Source organism: Eleutherodactylus coqui, chromosome 3 (genome assembly GCF_035609145.1).
Source record: "Eleutherodactylus coqui strain aEleCoq1 chromosome 3, aEleCoq1.hap1, whole genome shotgun sequence".
NCBI lineage: Eukaryota > Metazoa > Chordata > Amphibia > Anura > Eleutherodactylidae > Eleutherodactylus > Eleutherodactylus coqui.
In genome coordinates this window covers 147,133,780-147,156,485 of record NC_089839.1, presented here as the reverse complement: position 1 = coordinate 147,156,485, position 22,706 = coordinate 147,133,780, and the positions used below count along the sequence as shown (strand labels likewise).

Here is a 22,706-nt window from a genome sequence, read left to right as displayed (position 1 = left end):
GCGAGAAAAATGTGCAAGAAAATTGCGGGTAGCAGCAGCGATGCAGGATTATTATTCAGGAAAAAGCATCGCTGGCGCTCAGACATTGCATGAGCAAATATGTGATATTGCCATGGATTTCTCACAATTATATCCTGCTGATCCGTTTGAAGTAAGCCTAAGGGCTCCTACACACTTGCGTTTTTTTAACGCTGCGGTTTTTTTCACACGATTGTCAATGGGACTTTCTAATGTTAAAAACGCTTCGCAACGAAAAATGCAGCGTTAAAAAAACGCAAGTGTGTGGGAGCCCTAACTGTGATGTGGAGGTAACAATGAGGGGTAGACGCTGTTCTATAGTTCAGTCTCACTCCACTCTTGCTCAGGGTACAAATTCAGCACACACCATGAACAGCACACATATCCAATACTTATCGATTGTGGAGTTACACCCCAACATCACACACAACGTACCAAGTAAACTGCTGACACAGGCAAGAACAAGCTTATAGGCTACAGAGATACTTAGCAGTTCTTCAGGGCAGAAAGGCTAGTTTTGGGCTTTAACACTTTCCAATCCAATATTTTTTTTGCAGAGATATAAATGAATAAATTACAAGTTCTACTGAATCTTTTTCCATAAAACTATATATCCATCTGCTCAGCTCCTCCGGCTCTAAAGCCCCATTTAGACAGCGATCATTGCTCAAGAGATGTCTTTTGAGCGATAACCATTGTGTGCATTTACAGGGCAAGGTGATCGCTCAAATGTTGAGCAATCACCTTGCACTCTGAGCGGGGGATGCAGAAGACAAGCGGGGCCGCTTGCCTTCTGCATCCAGCTGTTCTCTGCTCAGAGCGCCCAGCTGTATTACAGGGTATGGAGAACACAGCTGGACCGCTCGGTTCTTCATACCCCGCCTGTCATCAGGGAGCGGGATACAGCTGAAACAATAGTATCAGCTGTATTCCACTGTGAATCCCTTATAAGGCTCATCATTGTCTTGACAACAATCAGTGACTGCTTAACGAAAACTGCAGGATGTCAGTGCAGTCAGACGGCTTTTGAGCGAATTTTGAGCGATAATCGTTGTGTCTAAATGGGCCTTAAGACATGGTGCCTGCAGTTTGGACACAGTGTTGCAGCTGAATGATTCCCTTTAACAAATCCTGGTCACATGGTGAGGAAGAATTCCACACAGAATGGACATATACTGGGAATTTTAAACTCCTCGCATGTTAATGGTTTGCGATGCAGATCACTTTTTGCAATGCAAAGGGTGAAGTCCATGGTAAATCTGCAGCAAAATCTGCGGAAAATCCAGAGAATAATCGCTTATGTGACTGTGCTCCAATATTCTACAAAACGACAGATCTGAATGAAACTCACAGTATGGTTAGTATGGTTGAGGGTCAGATTTGTCTCCATGGTGAAATAGTAAAATACTAAACCATAAGTAGAGTCAGTGTCATGGTGACAGATTAGGAATTTTCTGCAAAAACCAAACTGGTGCGTAGCATTAGGCCTCTCGGGGCATCCACTGTACCATGAGCAGCCTGTGACATACTATCCTATAATCTACATTATGGATAACCGTGGCTTGAAGGTCACCAGGACTTGCAACGTGATTGCCAGCGTGGGCTGTCTTTTTCCAGAAGTGCTGGAACCTGCTGGTGAAGAGCTCTTGTCATCATTCCAGTGTTGTTATTACATGGAATTAGAGGAAAGGTCACAAGGATTGGTGTTGGCAGAAGTCCAGACTATTATACACTTTAAGCTCACTCTGCTAGAGACGTTCTATATATATAATTAACCAACTCACTACGAGAACAATCATTTGCATTTCATGCTCTACGGTAACTCGGATGGCATCTGAGACCTAGAAACATCCGGAATTACTTTGTGGGATTCTTTGTCTAAAGTCTTTTACAGGCAAGAGCGATTTTGCCCTCAAAATTCGTCCTCACATACATGCATCGCGACAAATTCTCGCAATTTTGACAGCCCTGTGAAAGTGGCCTTATAAATAACTGGATGATTATTAGTATGAGTCGGCAAGCACGGAATCTGCTATTCAAATCCGGTTGTGTGAGACCTAACTGACCAAAGTGAATGAAGATCACCAATAAAATGATACATTAATCTTCCTTTATCGCGTCACGGTAAAACTCATCTTTCGCTTCTATGGGAGTTACATAGGTGCATGGCCGTTTCCATAAAACCCAGCCACCACTCAGAGTCTGACTTGAGAGAGACAAATTATAGCCAAATCATCTACCATCATCTACTGTGTGCATTTTTACAAGACATGGAATTAAGTGTACTTTCTATTGACACCCCTCGTCTGAGATCTGGTGCCATGGTGCATTAGGTTACTTGGTCCAATCTTGGAGGGGATGTAGGGCTCTTGGCCACTTGTGCACAGCTACTTCCACTGATAGTGCTGTTGGAGCTGTCCTACAGTAGAGCACTACAATCACTTGTGAAGAATTGCTCATCTTGCTGCTTCCTCATAAAGTAGGTCTCCAAGCAAAGCTGAAAATGTAGCTTTTACAAGGAGTTGATGCACCCAGTCCTACCAGATCCAGAGATCTCATCTCCTGCTGCATGTTTCTGAGTAGTGCTAATGAAAACAAAGATCTGGTACCGTGTCAGCCAGTAGAGCAAAATGTGATTGTTCTCAGCAAGAGAAACGACGTAATCTTGTAGATATGATACCTTTTAATGGCTAACAAAAATACATGATGTAATAATAGCGAGCTTCCGAACCAACGCAGGGTACTTCTTCAGGCTTATGGATTGGATCTGAAGAGGCATGGATATTTATACACACTTACTAGTCCTGTCTGTGTGGGAACCTATGCAAGAAGCAACTGTGAACTGAGTCCTGTACTAGTAATAGGCAGCATAGGAGATGGAACCACAGTCTGAGAATATTGATAAATAGACTGCTTGATTCTCTCCTGTTTATTGTGCGGCCAGCTTCATTGCTCGCAACTTTGCCTACATTCATGATTACTAGATTAAAAAAGTCAAATAAGAGAGAAAAGCCATGTACCTGTTGCTTTAAGGGTCTAAAGCGATGCTAAGCTCAGAAACTGTTGTCATAGAGACTGCACGTAGGTCAACTAAAACTCCTGTTCTTCTGTAAATGACTCATCCCCAAATCTGTAGGCTTCTTCCATGCAACACATTTTTCTCTTCCTACTCTGCCGCTCTCTGTTTGCATCAACAGGACTATTAACGCTGTGCAGCTATGACAGTGCTGAAAATTAGGAAACGTGCCGTGTATCCCTCCATCGTATTGCTGGCAGATAACCCTTTCTATAATCCATATCTCAAAATGGTTTGGCGTCCATTGTTTTAAGAGGTTCTCTGCACTAAGCAATGCTTTGCTTCACAGTCCTTCCTCCTATTTCTCTGATGCTTGTTGCACTCAGCATCTCATCATTTACAAGGTTATGGATGATGACAAGCAAGTAACCAGCGCTCCTGAGTGGTATGACCTTTTTCGCCCCCCCATTTCAGACTTAAAAGATTCAAAACAAACAGTGGGATTTATCAGATACTTGTAGATGTAGTGCACACCGTGCAACTATTACAGTGGGATTCTTCATCTTCGCCTTTTATGGGACTTTCCACACAGGTCCGAATACTCCGAAACAGCTTTGCAGAATACATCCTCCTGAGGAATATTCAAAACCAAAATCCTAATGCTAGTGTGCAGATTTTGATGCAGAATTGAACATAGCAGAATTCTACTGGCAATTCCATATCAAAAGTGCGGAATTCAGAGGGGACATATCCACAGAACTGTTTTACAGAATATTTCGTCCCATGTGAAAGGTCCCTATGGCATATTCACACAATATGTCATTAAAAAAGTCTGATTAATGTAGGTCCCACCTTTCTCCCAAAATCTGACCTTGCCATCCCAGTTGTATTTAGTGTAGTAGGAAGCACAGAACCAGTTGAACAGGTTGACTTATGCAGTTTCTGCAGCTCCCATAGAAGTGAATGGAAGTTACGAAGCAGCATAGTTTGCTGAGCTACCTTATTTCCGTAACTCCCAGTGACTTCTACGGGAGCAACTGAGTCAGCGCTTCCAACCACACCATGCAGATTGGCTAAGATAGGAATATCCCTTTAAGTCATCTGACAAAAACACAAATATATGTTCCCCCACCCTTTAGGACAGTCATCGAAGGGCATCAGATTTGCATCAATCCTTTGGTATTAAAAAGGTCACAAATTTTAGCACACACCATATTTGTGACTTTTCACTCCTCTCGTCACTTTTGACAAAGTGCAAGAAAAGTGGATGAAGTTAATTGGGAAGAGGCAGTGCCAGAAAGTTTCCAATACAAATCAAAACTTTGTCATCATTAGGGGTAATTGACATGGGTGATGTTTACGTCCTGTACTGTGTGTGTTTGCAACTGACAGCACACTGACCCATTACAGTCAATGGGGCTAAGCAGTCAAGCATTTTCTTGTCAGTCACCCATTCAGGTCAATGGGTATGGGGAAGGGGGAGGTGGGGGGGGGGAACACAAGGAAGTACACACGGATGACATCTGGATGTGCTTTGTATTTCACTGATCATTAGTGCTAGAAAAGAAAAAGAAAGGTTAGGGACTTTTTTTGCACATTAAAATCAGGCCGTTTTTGATGGACCAAAATTGGACACAATTGCCTGGACAAGGCCTTCATGCAGACACCCCAGCAGTGGATCGTCCTGAAGTGTATGGCGGTGGATAATCACACACGCACACCAACTTTCCTTTCTATGGGTCGTTCTTTATAGTTGGGTGTATTAAACCTTTTATTGAAATATTTCTCTTTATACTCCCATGTGATTGATTCATTATCACAACAACAAAGCAAAAAAACCTATATATTGTGTTTGTATTAGAGGAGTTTCATAAAATGTAAGCAGTTCATACAAACAAATCTTTCAGGAGGAACCTTGAGTGGAACTTCTCCCTCCTACGGAGCACATGTAGAGAACTTTCCAAATTGAAAGAGTATAGCATGTTCTGATCTGCTATGTTACCCTTTAGAAAACATTGTGTCCTTTGTAGCAGACAAGGACGAGCCAGCTATAGAACCATCAGCAGTAGGTTCACCCTCACGTGTACGGTGGTGTCTTGGGTGAAGAGTTTCATTTGTTCCATGACGGAGCTCTTACCCCAAAACACTCGTAAGTCAAATCAATTTTCACCATTGAAATGTATGGAAAAGCCATTAATCCGTTCCAGATTGCGTGATTTTCGGAAAGGGGTTTAAATATAAGCCCTTCCCTGAAAATTATTCCTAGCTGTAGTAAAAAAAATATATATATATATATATACACCCCTGTCTGCCGGGCTCAGGCGCGCCTAGCCACCACTTGTTCCCCCTGCACTGCTCTGAAGTGTTCAGCAGGTGGGGATTACAAATGCAGGGAGAACAAGCTGCGGTTAGACACGTCTGAGCCCCGGCAGCAGCGGACAGGTGAGTATATATTTTTTTATTACAACTAGGGACGATTTTCAGGGAAGGGCTCATATTAAAAAGCCCTTCCCCGAAAATCACTGCAGGGGTTGCCGTTAGATCATTGTTTTCAATGGGGCCACCGGCAGCAGCAACGGCCCCATTGAGAGCGAGACTCTTAACCCACGTTTTTGCTCTAAATCAGAGCAAAAATTCAGGAGAGAGCCTGCTCTCAAGTCACAAAGCTTGCAAGTTGAGATACTCTTAACCCAAGGTATCACTGTACTACAATGCCCACCAGTGCAGCTTGGGCTGCTGCAAGCTTTCTTTTTATTAGGGGACACAGTTGCACATCAGGCCCTCCGTAGAATATGAGCCATTTTTCAGCCTGCTATTCACCCACAATATACCTCCTCGTACCTCTGATTTAATACATAGACTTTTTTTTTACTTTTTAAAAGATACCATTTAAATTCGCGAAAACAAAAAACATAGCAGCAGCGCTATGGTAGAAGCGGTATTAGAGAGGTATGGTCCGTGCCTCGAGCAGCACTACATGTAGGCACAGGACCATACTGCATGGTGGCACACAGCTTCGCAGTGTAGATGACCCCTATGGCCTGTTCACACTGTATCATCTGATTTTTCCAACATAGATACACTACATAATCTGTGGCAGAAATCCGAGGCTGAGCCTTTGATTTGAGCCACAGATTAGCATATATATACACCACGGACATGCACGTGGATTAGCCCCGTTCAGGGAGGCTAAGCCATATATATGTAATCCAATGTAGAATCTACGGCTAGACATGTGATGTGGCTTTTTTTGCAATACAAACTTAAAATCAGTGCAGATTCTATATTGAAGTCGTGTCAATCTGTGCCGTGTAAACAAGGCTTTGGGCCGTCTTTACATGATAGAATTTGATGTGGAATCAGCGCTATGGTTTATATGCAGAGAAGCTTTCTGTGAATGGAACAGAAATCTGTACTGCAGAGAGGGAAAAAAAGCAACATTTCTTGGCGCAAATTGCATTTTGGGATATTCGCCCGCAGACAAGTGTGGATCTGCGGCAGCTGTAATGCAAATCCATTTTAGAAATCCACAATTAATAGTTTTTTTGCCCATCTGAGCATACCCTAAGGCCTCCTTCACACTGGCGATCGCATCTTTTGCTGCAAGAAAGTTGCAGTAAAATCGCATCTTTTTTCCCGTGATTTTTGAACATCAGCAATGGTTTTTCCTGAGAATCTCGTATCGCTGGCACCCACGATTTTCTTGTGCGAAAGTCAATATCAGTTTCTAATGTTAAAAACGCATCGTACATTGCGATAAAAAGGAGGCTCCATAGTGAACATGGGAGAGTTAAAACAAAAAACACTAGAAGATAGAACATGCTGCATTTTTTTTTTCCACTCAACATCGCATGAGTGAAAACTTCACAAACAGGAATTAAACCATTAAAAATCATTGGTTTCATAATTCAGCGCGATTTTAGCGCAAGTGTGAAGGCACCCTAAGGCCCAATGTCCACCGGCAGATCTGAATTGCGGACGATCCGTAATTCAAGCCAACAATAGGGAGACATGGGCGTCCGCAGCTGAATTAAAGTATACGGATTTGTTTTGCAAACCTTCTGGTGCAGAAAACAAATTGCATCATGCTCAATGGAAGCCATCCGATCCGTGGCCTGTTCCCGGACTGGTAGGTAGAAGGCCCGCAGTGTTCTCGGCCGCGGGCAGGGTTGGGTTCCGCTACGGGTTCCCGTATGTGGACAGGAGGCCTAAAGCTTCTCAGCATATGGTCACTGTGCATTACACGTGCAGTTTTTGCAAACATTATACGCAGCTTCCATCTTCCATATGCTTTAACCGTGCCTCTCACACACCGCGTGAGCAATACGCATGCAAAAAAAAATAAAATCGAGGCATGCTCTATCTTGCCGCATATTACGCGTGCATACACCTAAGATAGTGTATGTGGATTGTTGGCAAGCAATTGTGTATTTGATGCATGCCTGTGCGTGAGAGATATGCGCGCAGCTTCATACGTACATGTGAGAGAGAGGCCTTAAGCCACACTCGCACACAGTCAGCAAAATGCTGCTTGCAGTGGTTTTACAGCCGTTTTCGGATGCGGGTTACTGCATTCGACAGCGGTTTTTAACGCACCACATTATTGTCATGGGGATGAGGTACGTTAATAAGAGTGAAAATGCAGCAAAATAGAGCAGACAGCACTCGAAAATTCGGGCGCAGGTCTACAAGGCACCATTGAAATCAATGGGAGCGTTGTACTGTGATTACCGTGCTGTTAATATATTAGGAACACCGTGCTGATTGGTATATTAGATCAGCTGTTTATAGGCCGATCACACATGCTGCTCGAAATAGATTGTAGAGATGACCACAGAAGGACAATACAATGGCCATTGGGAGATAGAATAGAAGAAATATATATCTCCATATTCTAGTAATGAAGACTCTCCAAAATGACAGTCAGCACTAGTAAACAAACGTCCCAGTGGTAACCGAGTCTTTAGGCCGGCACTCCAGTTCAACTGCAATAAAGTTTACATCATTCCATAACCAGGCACGGCCTTAGAGAGGTTGGACAGGATTACCAGAACATGATGGCTTTCATGGCGCTGGAGCGGCCGGACATTTAGAGCGTGAGCAGTACTTTTATTCCTTTATTTTGTACACTTACCTTCTCCTTGGCCAAATGTAGAAAATGGCAAAATCAAACATTTAATAGCAACTGGAAGAATGCAAAACCTTTCGTGGCATTATTCATATGATTAAAGGGGTTGTCCCGCGCCGAAACGGGTTTTTTTTTTTTTCAACCCCCCCCCCGTTCGGCGCGAGACAACCCCGATGCAGGGACCTAAAGAAAGCTTACCAGCTTACCGGAGCGCTTACCTTAATCCCCGCGCTCCGGTGACTTCTATACTTACCGGTGAAGATGGCCGCCGGGATCCTCTTCCTCCGTGGACCGCAGCTCTTCTGTGCGGTCCATTGCCGATTCCAGCCTCCTGATTGGCTGGAATCGGCACGTGACGGGGCGGAGCTACATGGAGCCGGCATCCTGCACTAGAGGCTCCATAGAAGAAAGCAGAAGACCCGGACTGCGCAAGCGCGGCTAATTTGGCCATCGGAGGCCGAAAATTAGTCGGCACCATGGAGACGAGGACGCCAGCAACGGAGCAGGTAAGTATAAAACTTTTGATAACTTCTGTATGGCTCATAATTAATGCACAATGTACATTACAAAGTGCATTAATATGGCCATACAGAAGTGTATAGACCCACTTGCTGCCGCGGGACAACCCCTTTAAGGCTGCTTTCATACGGGCTACAAAACCTGCTATTTTCTCGCGTTGTGACAGCACTACAAAAACACATGTTTGTGAAGCCCATAGGTTCCAATGGGTTCCTTCACATTAGCGATGTTTTGTCTGATGCTCTCTTGCGAGAATAATAAAAAAAAAAAAATCCTGGCATGCTCTATATAGTCGCAATTTTTTTGTAGCCCATGTTTCACTATGGAGCCTTCCTGTGTGTTGCATTGTACAAAAATCACAATTTTCATGCGGTGCGATGCAACTTTAACAGCAGGACGTCCTACTATTTCCCCTAAAATAAGCTATATAACTGCATTTGTAAAAAAAAATAAAAAAACAAACAAAACAAAAAAAACCACAATACATTATCTAACAGGCGCTGTCTGCTTCACCGCACTTCCTCTCCCAAAGCTCCGCCACACTTGCTGGTTATGGGGGTTCATAAATCCCGCCTCCCAGGAAGCACTTGCTCTGATTGGTTCTCAAGCGCTGTGGCTTAGCCAATCAACGCACGGCTTTGTAGCGCAAAAACAAATTGTGTTATCAAAGCAAGAAAATGCAGTGATGTCGCTGTCACCCGTGTGAAAGAGGCCTAAGGCTTAGCTCACATAAACAGGTTGGATTCCACATGCAGGAGGCCAGCAGCGGATTTCGGATGCCAGCCCAGCCGGTGACCCTGCGTACCTCATAAAAGTGTACTGCAGAGGCTCGCCGGCGGTCATGTGCAGTAGTTTGTTTTTTGCTTTGTTTGTATTTGCTACCGATGAGGTGATTACCATTGACATCAATAGAGGCCGTCCACATGAATTAAATGGCAAAATACAGCATGTTGCGATTTTTCTTCCGCTCACGGAATACGCAATTCATATCTAGGAGTGTGAAGGGAAAAAAAAAAAAATCTAAAATGCATTTTGCCGTGGAAATCCCGTGTGGGACCAGCCTTAGGACTGCTGAGACGCTGGGAGCCATGGCTGGTTCTTCTATCTGCTGCAGCCAGATTCTGGCTGCTACATATGTGTGGCGGTCATTGTTTGGGGAGGGGGCAGTGTGGCGGTCACTGTTTATGACCAGAATTGCAGCTGTCACTCTTATTTCCAGCCATGAGAGTACTATTTTTAATAAGTGTATTAAATGGTACCACTTGTACTACACTACTGTGCACAGAACAGTATTAGAACCAGGAATGATTATGTTAGGCTTGAAGGGACTGGGTCATCAGAAAATGACCTATTGTAGAAATGTCAGACATATTTCTGAAACGTTTTTGGTGATTTTTTTGTTAATTGTTTCAATTTCACAATCCAGATTGTAGCAGTATGAGGGCTTGTTTTTTGCGGGAGGAGTTGTATTTTTCTGTGGTACTATTTAATGTACTGAAAAACTTTTTAAAAATTCTACATGGAGAGAAAAGGGAAAAAAAAAAAACACCAAAAAAACCCAGCATTACGCCATCTGTCGGTGCGTCTTGTTTCTACGGTGCACAAACTGCAACAAAAAAGATTTAATAGCTTTACTCTATGGTTAAAATTACTATGATTCAAAACGTATAGTTTATTTTTTGCTGTCTTTTTTTTTATTTTTAAGATATTTAATCTTTTTTAATTATTTTCTTTTCTCCATCTTCTGCGCACAATAGATTTTTTTATTTTTCCGTCAACATAGTTGTTTGAGGGCTCATTTTGTGCGGGACAACCTGTAGTTTCCGTTGGTATCATTTTTAAATACATTCGATTTTTTTGATTGCTTTTTATTAATTTTTTTTTGGACATCGTTTACCGTGCAGGGTAAATAATACATTACTTTGATAGATCGGACTTTTATGGACGCAGCGATACCAAATATGTCTTTTTGGACCCCAGACAATCATCTATTGATGACCTACCCTGAGGATACTTGATCAGTAGTATTCTCCCTGGAAAACCCCTTTAATGGTGTTGGTAGTTCTAGTAGTGAAATAAGCACTATTGTAGTATATGTAACACTCCTAGTATAGTCACCAAAGATAAAACAATTGAGGCTCATTTACTAATAAGGTTTAACCCCTTGAGTGGCACGCGCAGAAATTTTCCGGGACGAGCTCCACTGCCGATAGTGATGTAGCCCGGAAGATTTCCGGGCTATGTATCACTATGGGAGCTGCAGAGCACAATGCCACAAGCTGTGACAGTGTGCTCTGCCTGCACAGACCCAAAGAGAACAAAGCAGGACATTGAGAAGCAGGAAGATATTGCCGATCTGCCGGCAATCTCCTGCTTCTAAGTCTCCTGCTTTGTTTACAGGTTGCCATAGAGACCATCGGCTTGTCAGAAGCAAGCCGATGATCTCTGTGGCAGGGAGAGCTGATGCTTAGCTGTCAGAGGACAGCCAGGAACCAGCTCTTACAGCAGAGATCAGAGAAAACCTCTGATCTCTGCTGTGTTAACCCTTTACATGCTGCAGTCTATGTGACTGCAGCATGTAAAGGGCTGTCACCGTCAGACCCCCGGAAAGTGATCAGGGGGTCCTGATGGGTCCCTGTGGAAGTCCCCTAAAGGGACAAAAAAAATTTTTTTGAAAAAGTTAAAAAAAACAAAAGTAAAAAAAATTATAAAAAAAATAAATAAAAACACTTGTCTCCCTTTACTTTGTAAAAAATTTAAAATGAAATCACACATGTGGTATCCCTGCATCGTAATGACCCAGAGAAGGAAGTTGGTACATTATTTAACCCCTTAATGACATGGCCCCTTTTTTCTCCCCCCCCCCCCCCCCATTTCTTTTTTTCCTCCCCGAAACATACAATAACTGTATAAACTTGGTATCGCTGGAATCGTGTGACTCAGAGAATTATGTTATCACATTATTTATTCTGCATGTTGGACGCCGTAAAAATGAAATCCAAAAAACAAATGGCAGAATTTCTTTTTTTTCCCCCAATCTCCCTACAAATGTTTTTACAAAATTTATGCAATACATTATATATACCCAAAAATGATGCTATCAAAAAGTACAACTTGTCCCGCAAAAAACAAGCCCTCATATGGCCGTGTCAATGGAAAAATGAAAAAGTTATGGCTCTTGGAACGCAACTGCAAAATTAGTTGAAATTCAATGATTAGACCATTTTAAAAACCTGCCCTGGTGGGCACGACAGGGGGGTAAGAAACCCGCCACTCAAGGGGTTAAACGTTAGTGCAAATTTAGACCAGACAGACAGTCTTAAAATGCGCCAGTTTATCACTGAATATAAAACTGCCTGGTCTAGGTTTAGCATTACCCACTAGTTGGCTTTGTTTTCACCAAAAATTGCACCAAAATTTTAGCACTATTTGCGTCAATTTTTGGCACAATTCAGGTTATTCCCCTTTTAAGGCAAAGTCGGACAAACTGCCTGAAAATGCTAAAATGTGGCACAAGCATGTAACACAATTTTTTTGCCATAATTTGCACCAGAAAACTGTCATTTTGACTAGTAAATAAGCCCCACTATCTCCACTAACCAAGCTGAGATGTAATGTAGTTGACTGGCCAAACCCCAGGAGGTGCAGAGGAGAGAATCCCAGGTCACTATGAACTATGTAGCTGCTAGATGAAGGTTAAAATAGATCCAGCTCTCATCCCCAGAATTTAGTACAATTTATAACTTTCTTCTGGTAAAAACAACATTAATAACAGGAGGATGTCCTGGCAGCAGCTTACATATTTGCTGCTGTTAGGATGTCCTGCATTGATTGCTAATGTTTTACTAGAAGAAAGTAGTAATTTTTGCCAATTTCTTGGGACGCGTGCAGATCTCTTTTACCTTCATGTACATATAGGTGCACATGGCAATATTTTTGGGTCATGTGCCACACACAACCCCATTATAGCCTACGAGGCTATGCTCATGGATGTTTCTTCACGGACACTCAGGGCATGTCCTATTCTGGTCCGTTTCCGTCTGTATGTGCATCATACATACATCTGACAGTACACAGAAAAGTGTGTGCACGCTTCATGCTCAGATTGATCAAAGTCAGCAATAGAGATAGTCCCCGACTAGCGAATGTTCGAGTTACGAACTTGGCAAGATACAAACAATCTGTCCTGCACAGTATGATGTAATGCTATGGCATTACATCCCACTGTGCAGGGACCAGATCACGGGGCACTGTGCAGTTGCTAGCAGCCAGGGGCCCCTGAACATCGGGCGCTGGCTGTTCTTACACCTGGCACCACCAATTCTGACGAGCCGCGCCACTTGTCGCAACTGTTAACGCTTTAAATACCGCTACCGATTTTCGGATGGGAATTGAGAATAGCACATGTGCTGTCTGATGCCAGAATCTCAGGCACAACTTTTAAATCGCCCATGTGCAAGTAGCTAAAGAGCACTTTTACATAGGCCAACAGTTGCCAGAGTAACTACGCATATGCGCTGAGGTCACCATGCCGTCGCCCCTTCCCCTCCCTATCGCAGGCTCACCTCTGCTCTCTTCCCTGCTGTTTTTTTGCAATGGGAGGGGGCGGAGGCGGGCCGGGAGCAGAGCTAAGCGTCGTCCCATCCCACCTCTTCCCATTGATGGCTATGGACAAAAGGCGGAAGCTTAGCTCCACCCACACCCCACCTCTTATCCGTAGCCAGCAATGGGAGGAGAGCAGAGGGAGGGAGTTTAGCAGCCACGATGCTAAACTCCCTCCCACTTCTGGCCGCTGTCATGGGCTCCCATCACACATTTTTTCTTCTGTGGTACATTTTTAAAAAACAATAATAATACTGTAAAATGTATTATTTTCTTTCGTTTAGGTGTCTTTTTTCCCAGCGGTGTGCCCATAGACTTCTCTATAAGAAAGAAAGATGCATGTGTTTAAGGAAAAAAAACAATATTTACACTGCAGATTTTTTCAGCAACATTTGAATATAATTTCTGAAAATTTGCTGCTACTGTAACGTGCTGCAGATTTTATGTCAATAATCCGTAATACAGATGTGTATTAGATAACATCCAAATGTCATCAATATTTCACCACAATTTGATCAGTTTTTGCCTCCATATACTTTAGGTTCTACTGGACTAATACTGATCCATATTTGCCGAATAGAAAATAATACAAATACGCACAAATTAGGTTGTGGTGCATTAAAAAAAAAAACATTTGCGAAAAAAACGTCAATGTAAATTGTCCTATTAATTTACAGTAGCTCTGTATTATGGGCCTCAAAATGCAGACCAAATGCAGAGATGAAATACGCTCGTCTGAAATAGTCCTTGGGGCTCGTTCACGCAAATGCACATGATATACGCTGAAGAGAAAACAATTCTTACCAACAGGGAGGGAATCGTTGCGGAAGTAAGAGTGGCTGGGACCTTAGGAGGCAGCGATCATGCTATCCCTGAATTTTGGATAAAAAAGGCAGGAAGATCTGAGAAAATTCAGACCTCAAGGTTGGATTTCAGAAAGGCAGATTTTAATGAACTCAGAAAGGAGGATAGGAAGGATCCAATGGCTGGATGTTCTTAAAGACAGAAATGTCCAAGAAGGTTGGGAAATATTGCGAAATGAGATTCTCAAAGTACAATCGTTAACAATCCCTAAAAGGAGGAAGAATGGGAAGCATTTAAAGAGACCAGGATGGATGAACGCAGAACTTGCACACATGTTAAAAACAAAGAAAAACATGTTTATCAAATGGAAAGAGGGGGTATATCTAAAGAAGAATATAATGTGGTCTGCAGAAACTGTAGGGCAAGTGTCAGAAAAGCTAAAGCTAATAATGAATTGAAGCTTGCAACAGAGGCCAAAAGCAATAAAAAGGGATTTTGGGGGTACGTCAAAAGCAAATGAAAATTCAAAGATGCTATTGGATGCTTACAAGATGAAAATTGTGAATTGGTTAAGAATAAAGCTCAGAAGGCCGAACTTTAAAATTCCTATTTTGTATCTGTTTTCTCTCAGAAAGTAGATTCAACTTCAACTGATCTCCCCTGTGCTATTGGGGGACTAAAAGAATGCAGGCTATCTAGAAGCAGAGAGATAGTGAGGGAACACATAGCTAACTTAAATGAATTCAAGTCTCAAGGTCCAGATAAATTACATCATAGGATACTAAAGGAAGCAGCGGAGGTAATTGCTGAACCACTCGCCATAATCTTTGAAAATTCCTGAAGAACAGGAGAAGTCCCAGAAGATTGGAAAAGGGCAAATGTTGTCCCTATCTTCAAAAAAAGGAAGAAGGTGGATCCAGGAAACTACAGGCCTGTGAGCCTGACTTCAATACCGAGAAAAATCTTTGAACAAATTATCAAACAGCATGTATGCAAGTACCTGGATGAAAATGGAGTAATTAACCAGAGCCAGCATGAGTTTGTAACAAACAAGTCATGCCAGATGAATCAAATTTTCTTCTATGACAGAATCACTGACTAGGTTGATCAGGGATATGCGGTGGATATACCATATTTTCCGGCGTATAAGACGACCTTTTAACCCCGAAAAATTTGCTCTGCAGTCGGGGGTCGTCTTATACGCCGGGTATACAGTTGTCCGAAAAAAAAACAAAAAAACTGAATACTCACCTCCTGCGGCGCTGCTGCAGGCTGTCTCTCCCCCGTGCACGCCGGCAGAGCATTGCTTTCTGCAAGTGGGGCTTAAATGCCCCACCTCCAGAAAGCTAATGCTCTGATTGGCTAACTTAGTCTGCCGTTAGCCAAGTCTGGCTTTAGCCAATCAGAGCATTAGCTTTCTGGAGACGGGGCATTCAAGCTCTGCTTGCAGAAAGCAATGCTCTGCCAGTGTGCACTGGGAAAAGACAGCCTGCAGCAGCGCCGCGGGAGGAGAGTATTCTTTTTTTTTTTCTCCCCACACTGTACTCCCGGCATATAAGATGAAATGTTGGGGGTAGTCTTATATGCCCCGTTGTCTTATATGCTGGAAAATACGGTAGTATATCTTGACTTGAGTAAAGCATTTGACAAAGTATCTCATACCATACTTATTAAAAAAAAAAAAAAAGACCAAATATGGGATTGACGGGGCAACTGTTAGGTGGATTCACAATTGGCTGAGTGATCATACTCAAAGAGTGGTCATAAATGGCTGCACATTCAAGTGGAAGAATGTATCAAGTAGGGTACCACAAGGCTCTGTCCTAGGCCCAGTGTTGTTCAACATTTTTATAAAAGATCTAGAGGAGGAAATTGATGGGAAACTGATTAAATTTGACGATGACACACAGCTAGGAGGGATAGCTAACACTAGAGAAGAGAGAAAGAGGATTCAAAAAGACCTAGAAAAGCTTGAACAGTGGGCGGCGACTAACAAAATGGTATTTAACAAGGAGAAATGCAAAATCCTACCTCTGAAGACCTACATACAAGAAAAATGAAAAAAAAAAAACACATACAGAATGGGAGGAATTGGGCTATACATGTGGAAAAGACTTGGGTATACTAAAAGATCATAGACTGAACATGAGTCAACAATGTGATGCAGCAGCCAAAAAGGCAAACACAATTCTGGGATGTATTAAGAGAAGCAAAGAGTCTAGATCACGTGAGCTAATTATCCCCCCTCTACTCTTCCTTAGTCAGACCTCATCTGGAATGCTGTGTCCAGTCCTAGGCACCCCACTTTAAAAAAAAAAAAAAAAAGACAGACAAACTGAAGCAAGTTCAGAGAAGAGATACCAAGATGGTGAGCGGTCTGCAAATCATGTCCTATTGGAAACGGTTAAAAGATCTGGGAATATTTAGCTTGAAAACAAGAAGGGTGAGAGAGACTTAATAGCGGTCTACAAATATCTGAAGGGCTGTCACAGTGCAGAGGGATCAGCCTGATTCTCATTTGTACAAGGAAAGACTAAAAGCAATGGGATGAAACTGAAAGGGAGGAGACACAGATTAGATATTAGAAAAAAAAACAAAACAACTTTCTGACAGTGAGGGTGATCAATGAGTGGAACAGGTTACCACGGGAGGTGGCGAGTTCTCCTTCAATGGAAGTGTTCAAACAGAGGCTGGACAAATATCTGTCTGGGATAATTTAGTGAATCCTGCACTTGCGGAAGGGCCCTGTATCAGACAGCTTCCATTGACTTCGATAGAATCCGTCCGCGTGATTTTTTTCCTCCACTTTTGGAGGTGTGCAGGAAAAATGGATTTCCCATGGTATGCTATGGGCACTATTTGTTGCAGATCCACGGTGCGGACGCCCGCCACAGATTCCACAGCAAATATCAGTCTGTGGGCAGGAGCCCATAACGTTTGTTTTTTTCCCCGACTTTTGCTGTTTTTGGGGGTTTCATGGTGTTTCAAAAGTTCTCTCTGCACCTGGTGTTTTTTCTCATAGGCTTTTCTACAAGGAAGGATGGATGTGTTGTATGGTAGCGAATGCCAATGACTTCATGATACGGATCCGCAAGGACTGTGCCACTGCAAAGGTTCTGTGCACGTGGCTCTGCTTTTACAATGCAATCCACAATAAACCTTTAAGGGCGCCTTCACAAGACGGGCTTTGCGCTCTGATTAAGCTGTGCCAATCTGCCATAGGCTCCCATGCTGCCGATCACAAATATTGCACGAAATACACATGCAATAAACACTGCAGCATGCCCCATCTTGGCGCGTATTACGCTCGCATAAATGCCAAGATAGTGTATGGCAATCGGCAATCTGCAGCAAGTATGCAATGTTGCTGTGTGCCGTGCAGCTGTCACTTGCAAATTACATTTGTGTGCAGCCAGCTTAAGGCTGCCTGTCCAGGCTGCCGCCTGGGAGCAGGAGCCTGCAGACGGATCTCTGCGGTCAGCCTATCTGACAGATAGGCTGACTGCAGAGAATCGCAGCATGCTGCAAATTGCCAGCCGCGAGTGAAGAATCGCTACGATTCTCCACTCGTGGACAAGGGGGCTGCGCTTTCCATAGCAACACTATGAAAAGCGTGCATTGCGGCCGGATAATTGCCGTGGGGAACGCAATGTAAAAACGCCCATGGACAGGCAGCCTAACAGCGCTGCTAATGAGAGTTCCTTATCGCTATTTGGCTTAATAATCCGTGCCCCAGTACATTTACAATCTGCTTGTGAAGTTTTCCCGCGCTGTAGTCTAATGAGCTGAAAAAGAGTCCGATTTTGCAGAAAAGAGTCAGACGTTTCCCCTGAACATGTCAGGCATGCATACCAATTTCTCTTTGCTGTAATCCTGTGCGGGCACGTAGCAAACCCTGCCCGCGCACCTCAGCTCTCTTACTAGCTGTAACTTCACTGACATACTGCGCATGTGTTTGAGTAACTAAATTCAAGGTGCATGTGCTGCACGCCGTTGAAGTCTCAACAAGTAAGGGAGAGCTTAGGTGCACAGGTCTGCTATGGCGCCTGCGCAACGTTAGGGTGCCCACCCACTAGCGTTTTTTTACTGCGAAATTCGCAGCGTTTTTTTTTTCTGCAGGGGTCTTTGGGCTATGGGACATGCAAAGCTAAAATCGCGATTGCGCAAAATCGCGATATCGCGGTAAATTACAAGTCCCATAGACCCCCTGCAGAAAAAAAAACCCTGCGAATTTCGCAGTGAAAAAAAACGCCAGTGGGTGGGCGCCCTTACAGCGAAGAAATCAGTAAGCATGCCAGTCAAGAACAGGGGCATGCTGGGCACGGCGCTGACGGAAAAATCTGACTCTCTTCAACTCAATTTAATAGCACAAGAAAACTCTTCAAAAGCAGATTGTAAAAGGTACCAGGGAAGGGATTACAAAACTAATTGGCGATAACGAAATCTCATTAGCAGGGCTATTAAAAGTTTATCGTAGATTGTAAGAACTTAATGAAAGGTTCCCTTTAAAGGAACTGTCAAGCAATGTCTCTCGTCTGGGTCTGTGAGCTCAGACCTACTCTGATCCCCAAGAAGAAGGGGCTGCAGCATACGTAAGCTTTGTATTCAGTTGTAGATTCTGTTTGTTGACTAGAAATCTTGCTCCAATTCTAAGTATCGCACTACTACAGTATATCCGCAGGCTTCCGAGCTCATAGGCCCCACCAATAACAAACACTATGCAGTAGCTAGAATGACACATTCTACAGATCTTACATACTGTCTTCAGCCGCAACCTGCTATGTTTTTCTACAAACTCTATGCAGTCAGGATTCCACTCTGTGTATTAGTAAACACAAGGTAGCAAATACAGGGCTGGGCGAGGTTTACCACACTGGGTAATGCAACAATGTATCAATGTGCCCTGCTAGAAGAAGTGACAGTGTGTCAGACACATGGGTGCTTGTTTGTAAATAATCTACACTATTTTTGGGTCGCTCATTGACAGGTTTTCATGCAAAGTCATTAGAGGTGGGGGTCCTGTTTGAAAAATAAAATATATAAAATATCTACTGTGTGACATACGCATACCCCCCACCTTGCAGTAACGGGGGATACGTTACACACGAGGCCCGGTCTGTCATACGTCTTGTGAACCTGACAAATGGCCCACAAGGATGAAGCCATCTGTCAGAAGGACGCAAGAACGGTCCTCGGCTGGATTTGGCGCAGGTAAGGGTGACACTTCATGGGGTAACAAGATAAAAACAGTGCAAATGCCCACCGGCTTGACCTGTTGTACCTACCTCACACAAGGCGATGGGGGAATGTGTCAGTCTACTAGTGCATGGTCACAAATAAACCGACAACACTGCAAATGGCATATCATACAGGCATATCTGCACCCGCTGATATAGAGATTTACTGACACAATGAGAGGCAATACACAGCAGTGAAGAAGAGGAGGAATAGAGCTGGGCACCACACAGGGGGCACAGACAGGCAGAGGGCACCACACAGGGGGCACAGACAGGCAGAGGGCACCACACAGGAGGCACAGGCAGGCAGAGGGCACCACACAGGGGGCACAGACAGGCAGAGGGCACCACACAGGGGGCACAAACAGGCAGAGGGCACCACACAGGGGGCACAGACAGGCAGAGGGCACCACACAGGGGGCAAAGACAGGCACGTGTGTTTACATGCCCAGCAGCACGTACACATTCTGCAACAGGCATACATTAACCCTGTGTATCCCGTCTCCTACCTCTCAGCGCCCTCCGGTTGGTGCTGCCGTTACAGTCGCTCCCCCTCATTGCTGGGAGCCGTTCCCTCCGGTGTCAGCAGAGCGGAGCTACGAGGCAGCCGGGCACAGCCGCTGCCAGCTGCATGCTGCTCTCCTTAGTCCTGCTGCCCTGCCATGTGTGAGGACGCCCTCCTTATTACAGCCCGGGCAGGGGCACCCGAGGAATGTAGCAGTACAGACCCTCCCAGGGGCCTGGCTCTGACACACGGGCCGGCCATAGGCCGGGATGACAGAGAGGAGGGAGGAGGACGGCAGCTCTCACACAGGGCTGTGTTTACACACACAGGAGGCGCGTCATTAACCCTCACACTGCCGGAGAGAGCGGCCACACATTACCTCACGTCAGTAACCCTCACACTGCGGGGGAGAGTGGCCACAAGTAACCCTTACACTGCCAGGTAAAAGCAGCCACACATTACCTCAGGTCAGTAACCCTCACACTGCCAGAGGAGAGCGGCCACACATTACCTCACATCATTAACCCTCACACTGCCGGAGGAGAGCGACCACAAGTAACCCTCACACTGCCGGAGGAGAGCGGCCACACATTACCTCACATCATTAACCCTCACACTGTCGGAGGAGAGCGGCCATATGTTACCTCACGTCATTAACCCTCACACTGCCGGAGGAGAGCGGCCACACATTACCTCACGTCAGTAACCCTCACACTGCGGGGGAGAGCGGCCACACATTACCTCACGTCAGTAACCCTCACACTGCGGGGGAGAGTGGCCACACATTACCTCACGTCAGTAACCCTCACACTGCTGGGAGAGAGCGGCCACACATTACCTCACATCATTAACCCTCACACTGCGGGGGGAGAGCGGCCATACGTTACCCCACGTCAGTGACAAGTCTGCTGCACCGACATAAGGGCCGGACAGTTCCTGTCAGTCCTGGGGACGTGCAGTCAGCTGCCTCTGGCGCTGGACTATAATGGCAGGGATTGATAAATTGTATTCAAATGAGCAACTAGTGGACCTCTCTACAGACATGGCGGCTTACATGGGGCAGCTATCGTCTGAATAGTCCTTGCAGAAAGTTAATGTGACAGTTGTTCTGTGTAAACATGGCCACCTACAGGGCGCGATAAACATTTACTATTCGCGTCATCTCCGCTCACCTAAATATAGTCCCTGGCTGATTAATTGTCATCTGTTGTAAACAAGTAACAAACGAATTTGAGTGATAATCGTAGTGTTAATTCCCCAAATTCACCCACTTTTCTTTCACAGATTTTTAAGTTGACTTTTCAGCTTAAACACCGTCGCTAGATCGCGGGCTTGTGGTTCTGTCTGAACACTTCTCTGCCCAGCGCTTCACATAGAAGCAGACGGGAAGCCGGTGAAGCCTGTCAGTATAAATGCTCTGTACAAGCGCTAGCGGCCTTAGTGGTGACATCGGCGCTTGTTTACCCGACTGTCGGCCCATGTAAAAGGACCATGAAAGCTACTTTGCAGGGGAGGACTGTGTCCGACAACCGTCCCACCATCTATCGCTCATGGGCTCTCACACAGCAGCAATAGTCGTTCGGAGAACGGAGACAGATTTCTTCCGGTCGCGCACCACCATAGATGAACAACTGTCAAGTTACACAGGGAAATAAGTCACTTGGTTTGTAGGCACGTTAGAAAAAAAGCTACTCTGACGAGTCGGGGGGGGCACAGGACGACTATTGTTCGAGTTTGCGGTTTCCAGCAGTTATTCGAGTGATAATCTCCCCATGTAAAGGTACCTTAAGGGCGGCTTTCTATAGACATATTTATGCACACAATATGCATAGAATAGACCCCATTGATTTCGATGGGTTCATTCTCATTTTTGTTTTTGCGTGAGCAAAAAAACTCACAGCATGCTCTATTTTAGTACGCATTTGCGCAACTAAGGCCCTACAGACGTGGATTTCAGTGCAGAATCCAGGTAAATAAACCCTGTGTGACCCTATGGGCTTGTTCACACGGGCGTGCAAATCGCATAGAAGTTAGCTGCACAAAAAAATTGCGTCTAACTGCACAAGAAATCACATGAACAGCTCCCAATAATTTATTAGGAAAACTGAACAACAAGAGAACAATTGCGTTGTGTAAATGCTCACAAACAGTTAGTTGTACGCTTTAGGCCTCATGTCCATGGGGAAAAGATGATTTTAAATCCGCAGCGTTTTTCCCACACGCGAATCCGCGCCCCATAGGGATGCATTGGACACCCGCAGGTAGTTAAATACCTGCGGATGTCATTTTCCCCTTGAGGCGCGGATTGCGTGTGCAGGAAAAAAAACGCGACATGCACCATTTTAGTTCAGGTCTCCCGCGGGGATGGCTCCCGCAAGCTTCTATTGAAGCCTATGGAAGCCGTCCGGATCCGCGGACCACCCGTACCAGAATTAAAACTTACCGGATGTGCCCGACCAATGCGCGCTGCCGGCGTGCCGAGCACATCCGCGGGGCCGAAGAAAGAAGATCCGGCCGCGACGGAGGGAAAATCCACAGCGTCCGGACAGGTGAGTTTATTCTTATTTTTAGCCTCATGTCCGCGGGGGCAGGAGGGACCCGCTGCAGGATTCTGCATGTAGAATCTGCGGTGGGCCTGATTTTCCCTGTGGACATGAGGCTTAAGTGACTATTTCAAACACCTATTCAGATGACAGTTGTCCTGTGTAAAGCCACTCTTAGAGCTTATTTAGACGACCGTATTTACAAAGGCATTTCAGCGCATGAAAAAAATCACACATAAAGTGCAACCGTGCGAAGCATTGGATTTCAATAGGTTCATTCAGACAACTGATTTTGTTTTGTTACATAAAATAATAGCACGATAAAAAATAGGAC

The 22,706-nt window shown here is 44.5% G+C and overlaps 1 protein-coding gene across 1 annotated transcript in view; it reads right to left on the bottom strand.

Moving 5' to 3' along the window:
• The window catches only part of PFKFB4 (6-phosphofructo-2-kinase/fructose-2,6-biphosphatase 4), a 69,818-nt gene extending 49,781 nt beyond the window's left edge, over window positions 1-20,037 (bottom strand). Inside the window, exon 1 of the mRNA XM_066596279.1 lies at window positions 19,834-20,037. Within this exon, the coding sequence (XP_066452376.1) occupies window positions 19,834-19,882 (49 nt within the window). The 5' untranslated portion in view covers window positions 19,883-20,037. The remainder of the gene's footprint in view (window positions 1-19,833) is intronic.
• Window positions 20,038-22,706: the final 2,669 nt, after the last annotated feature.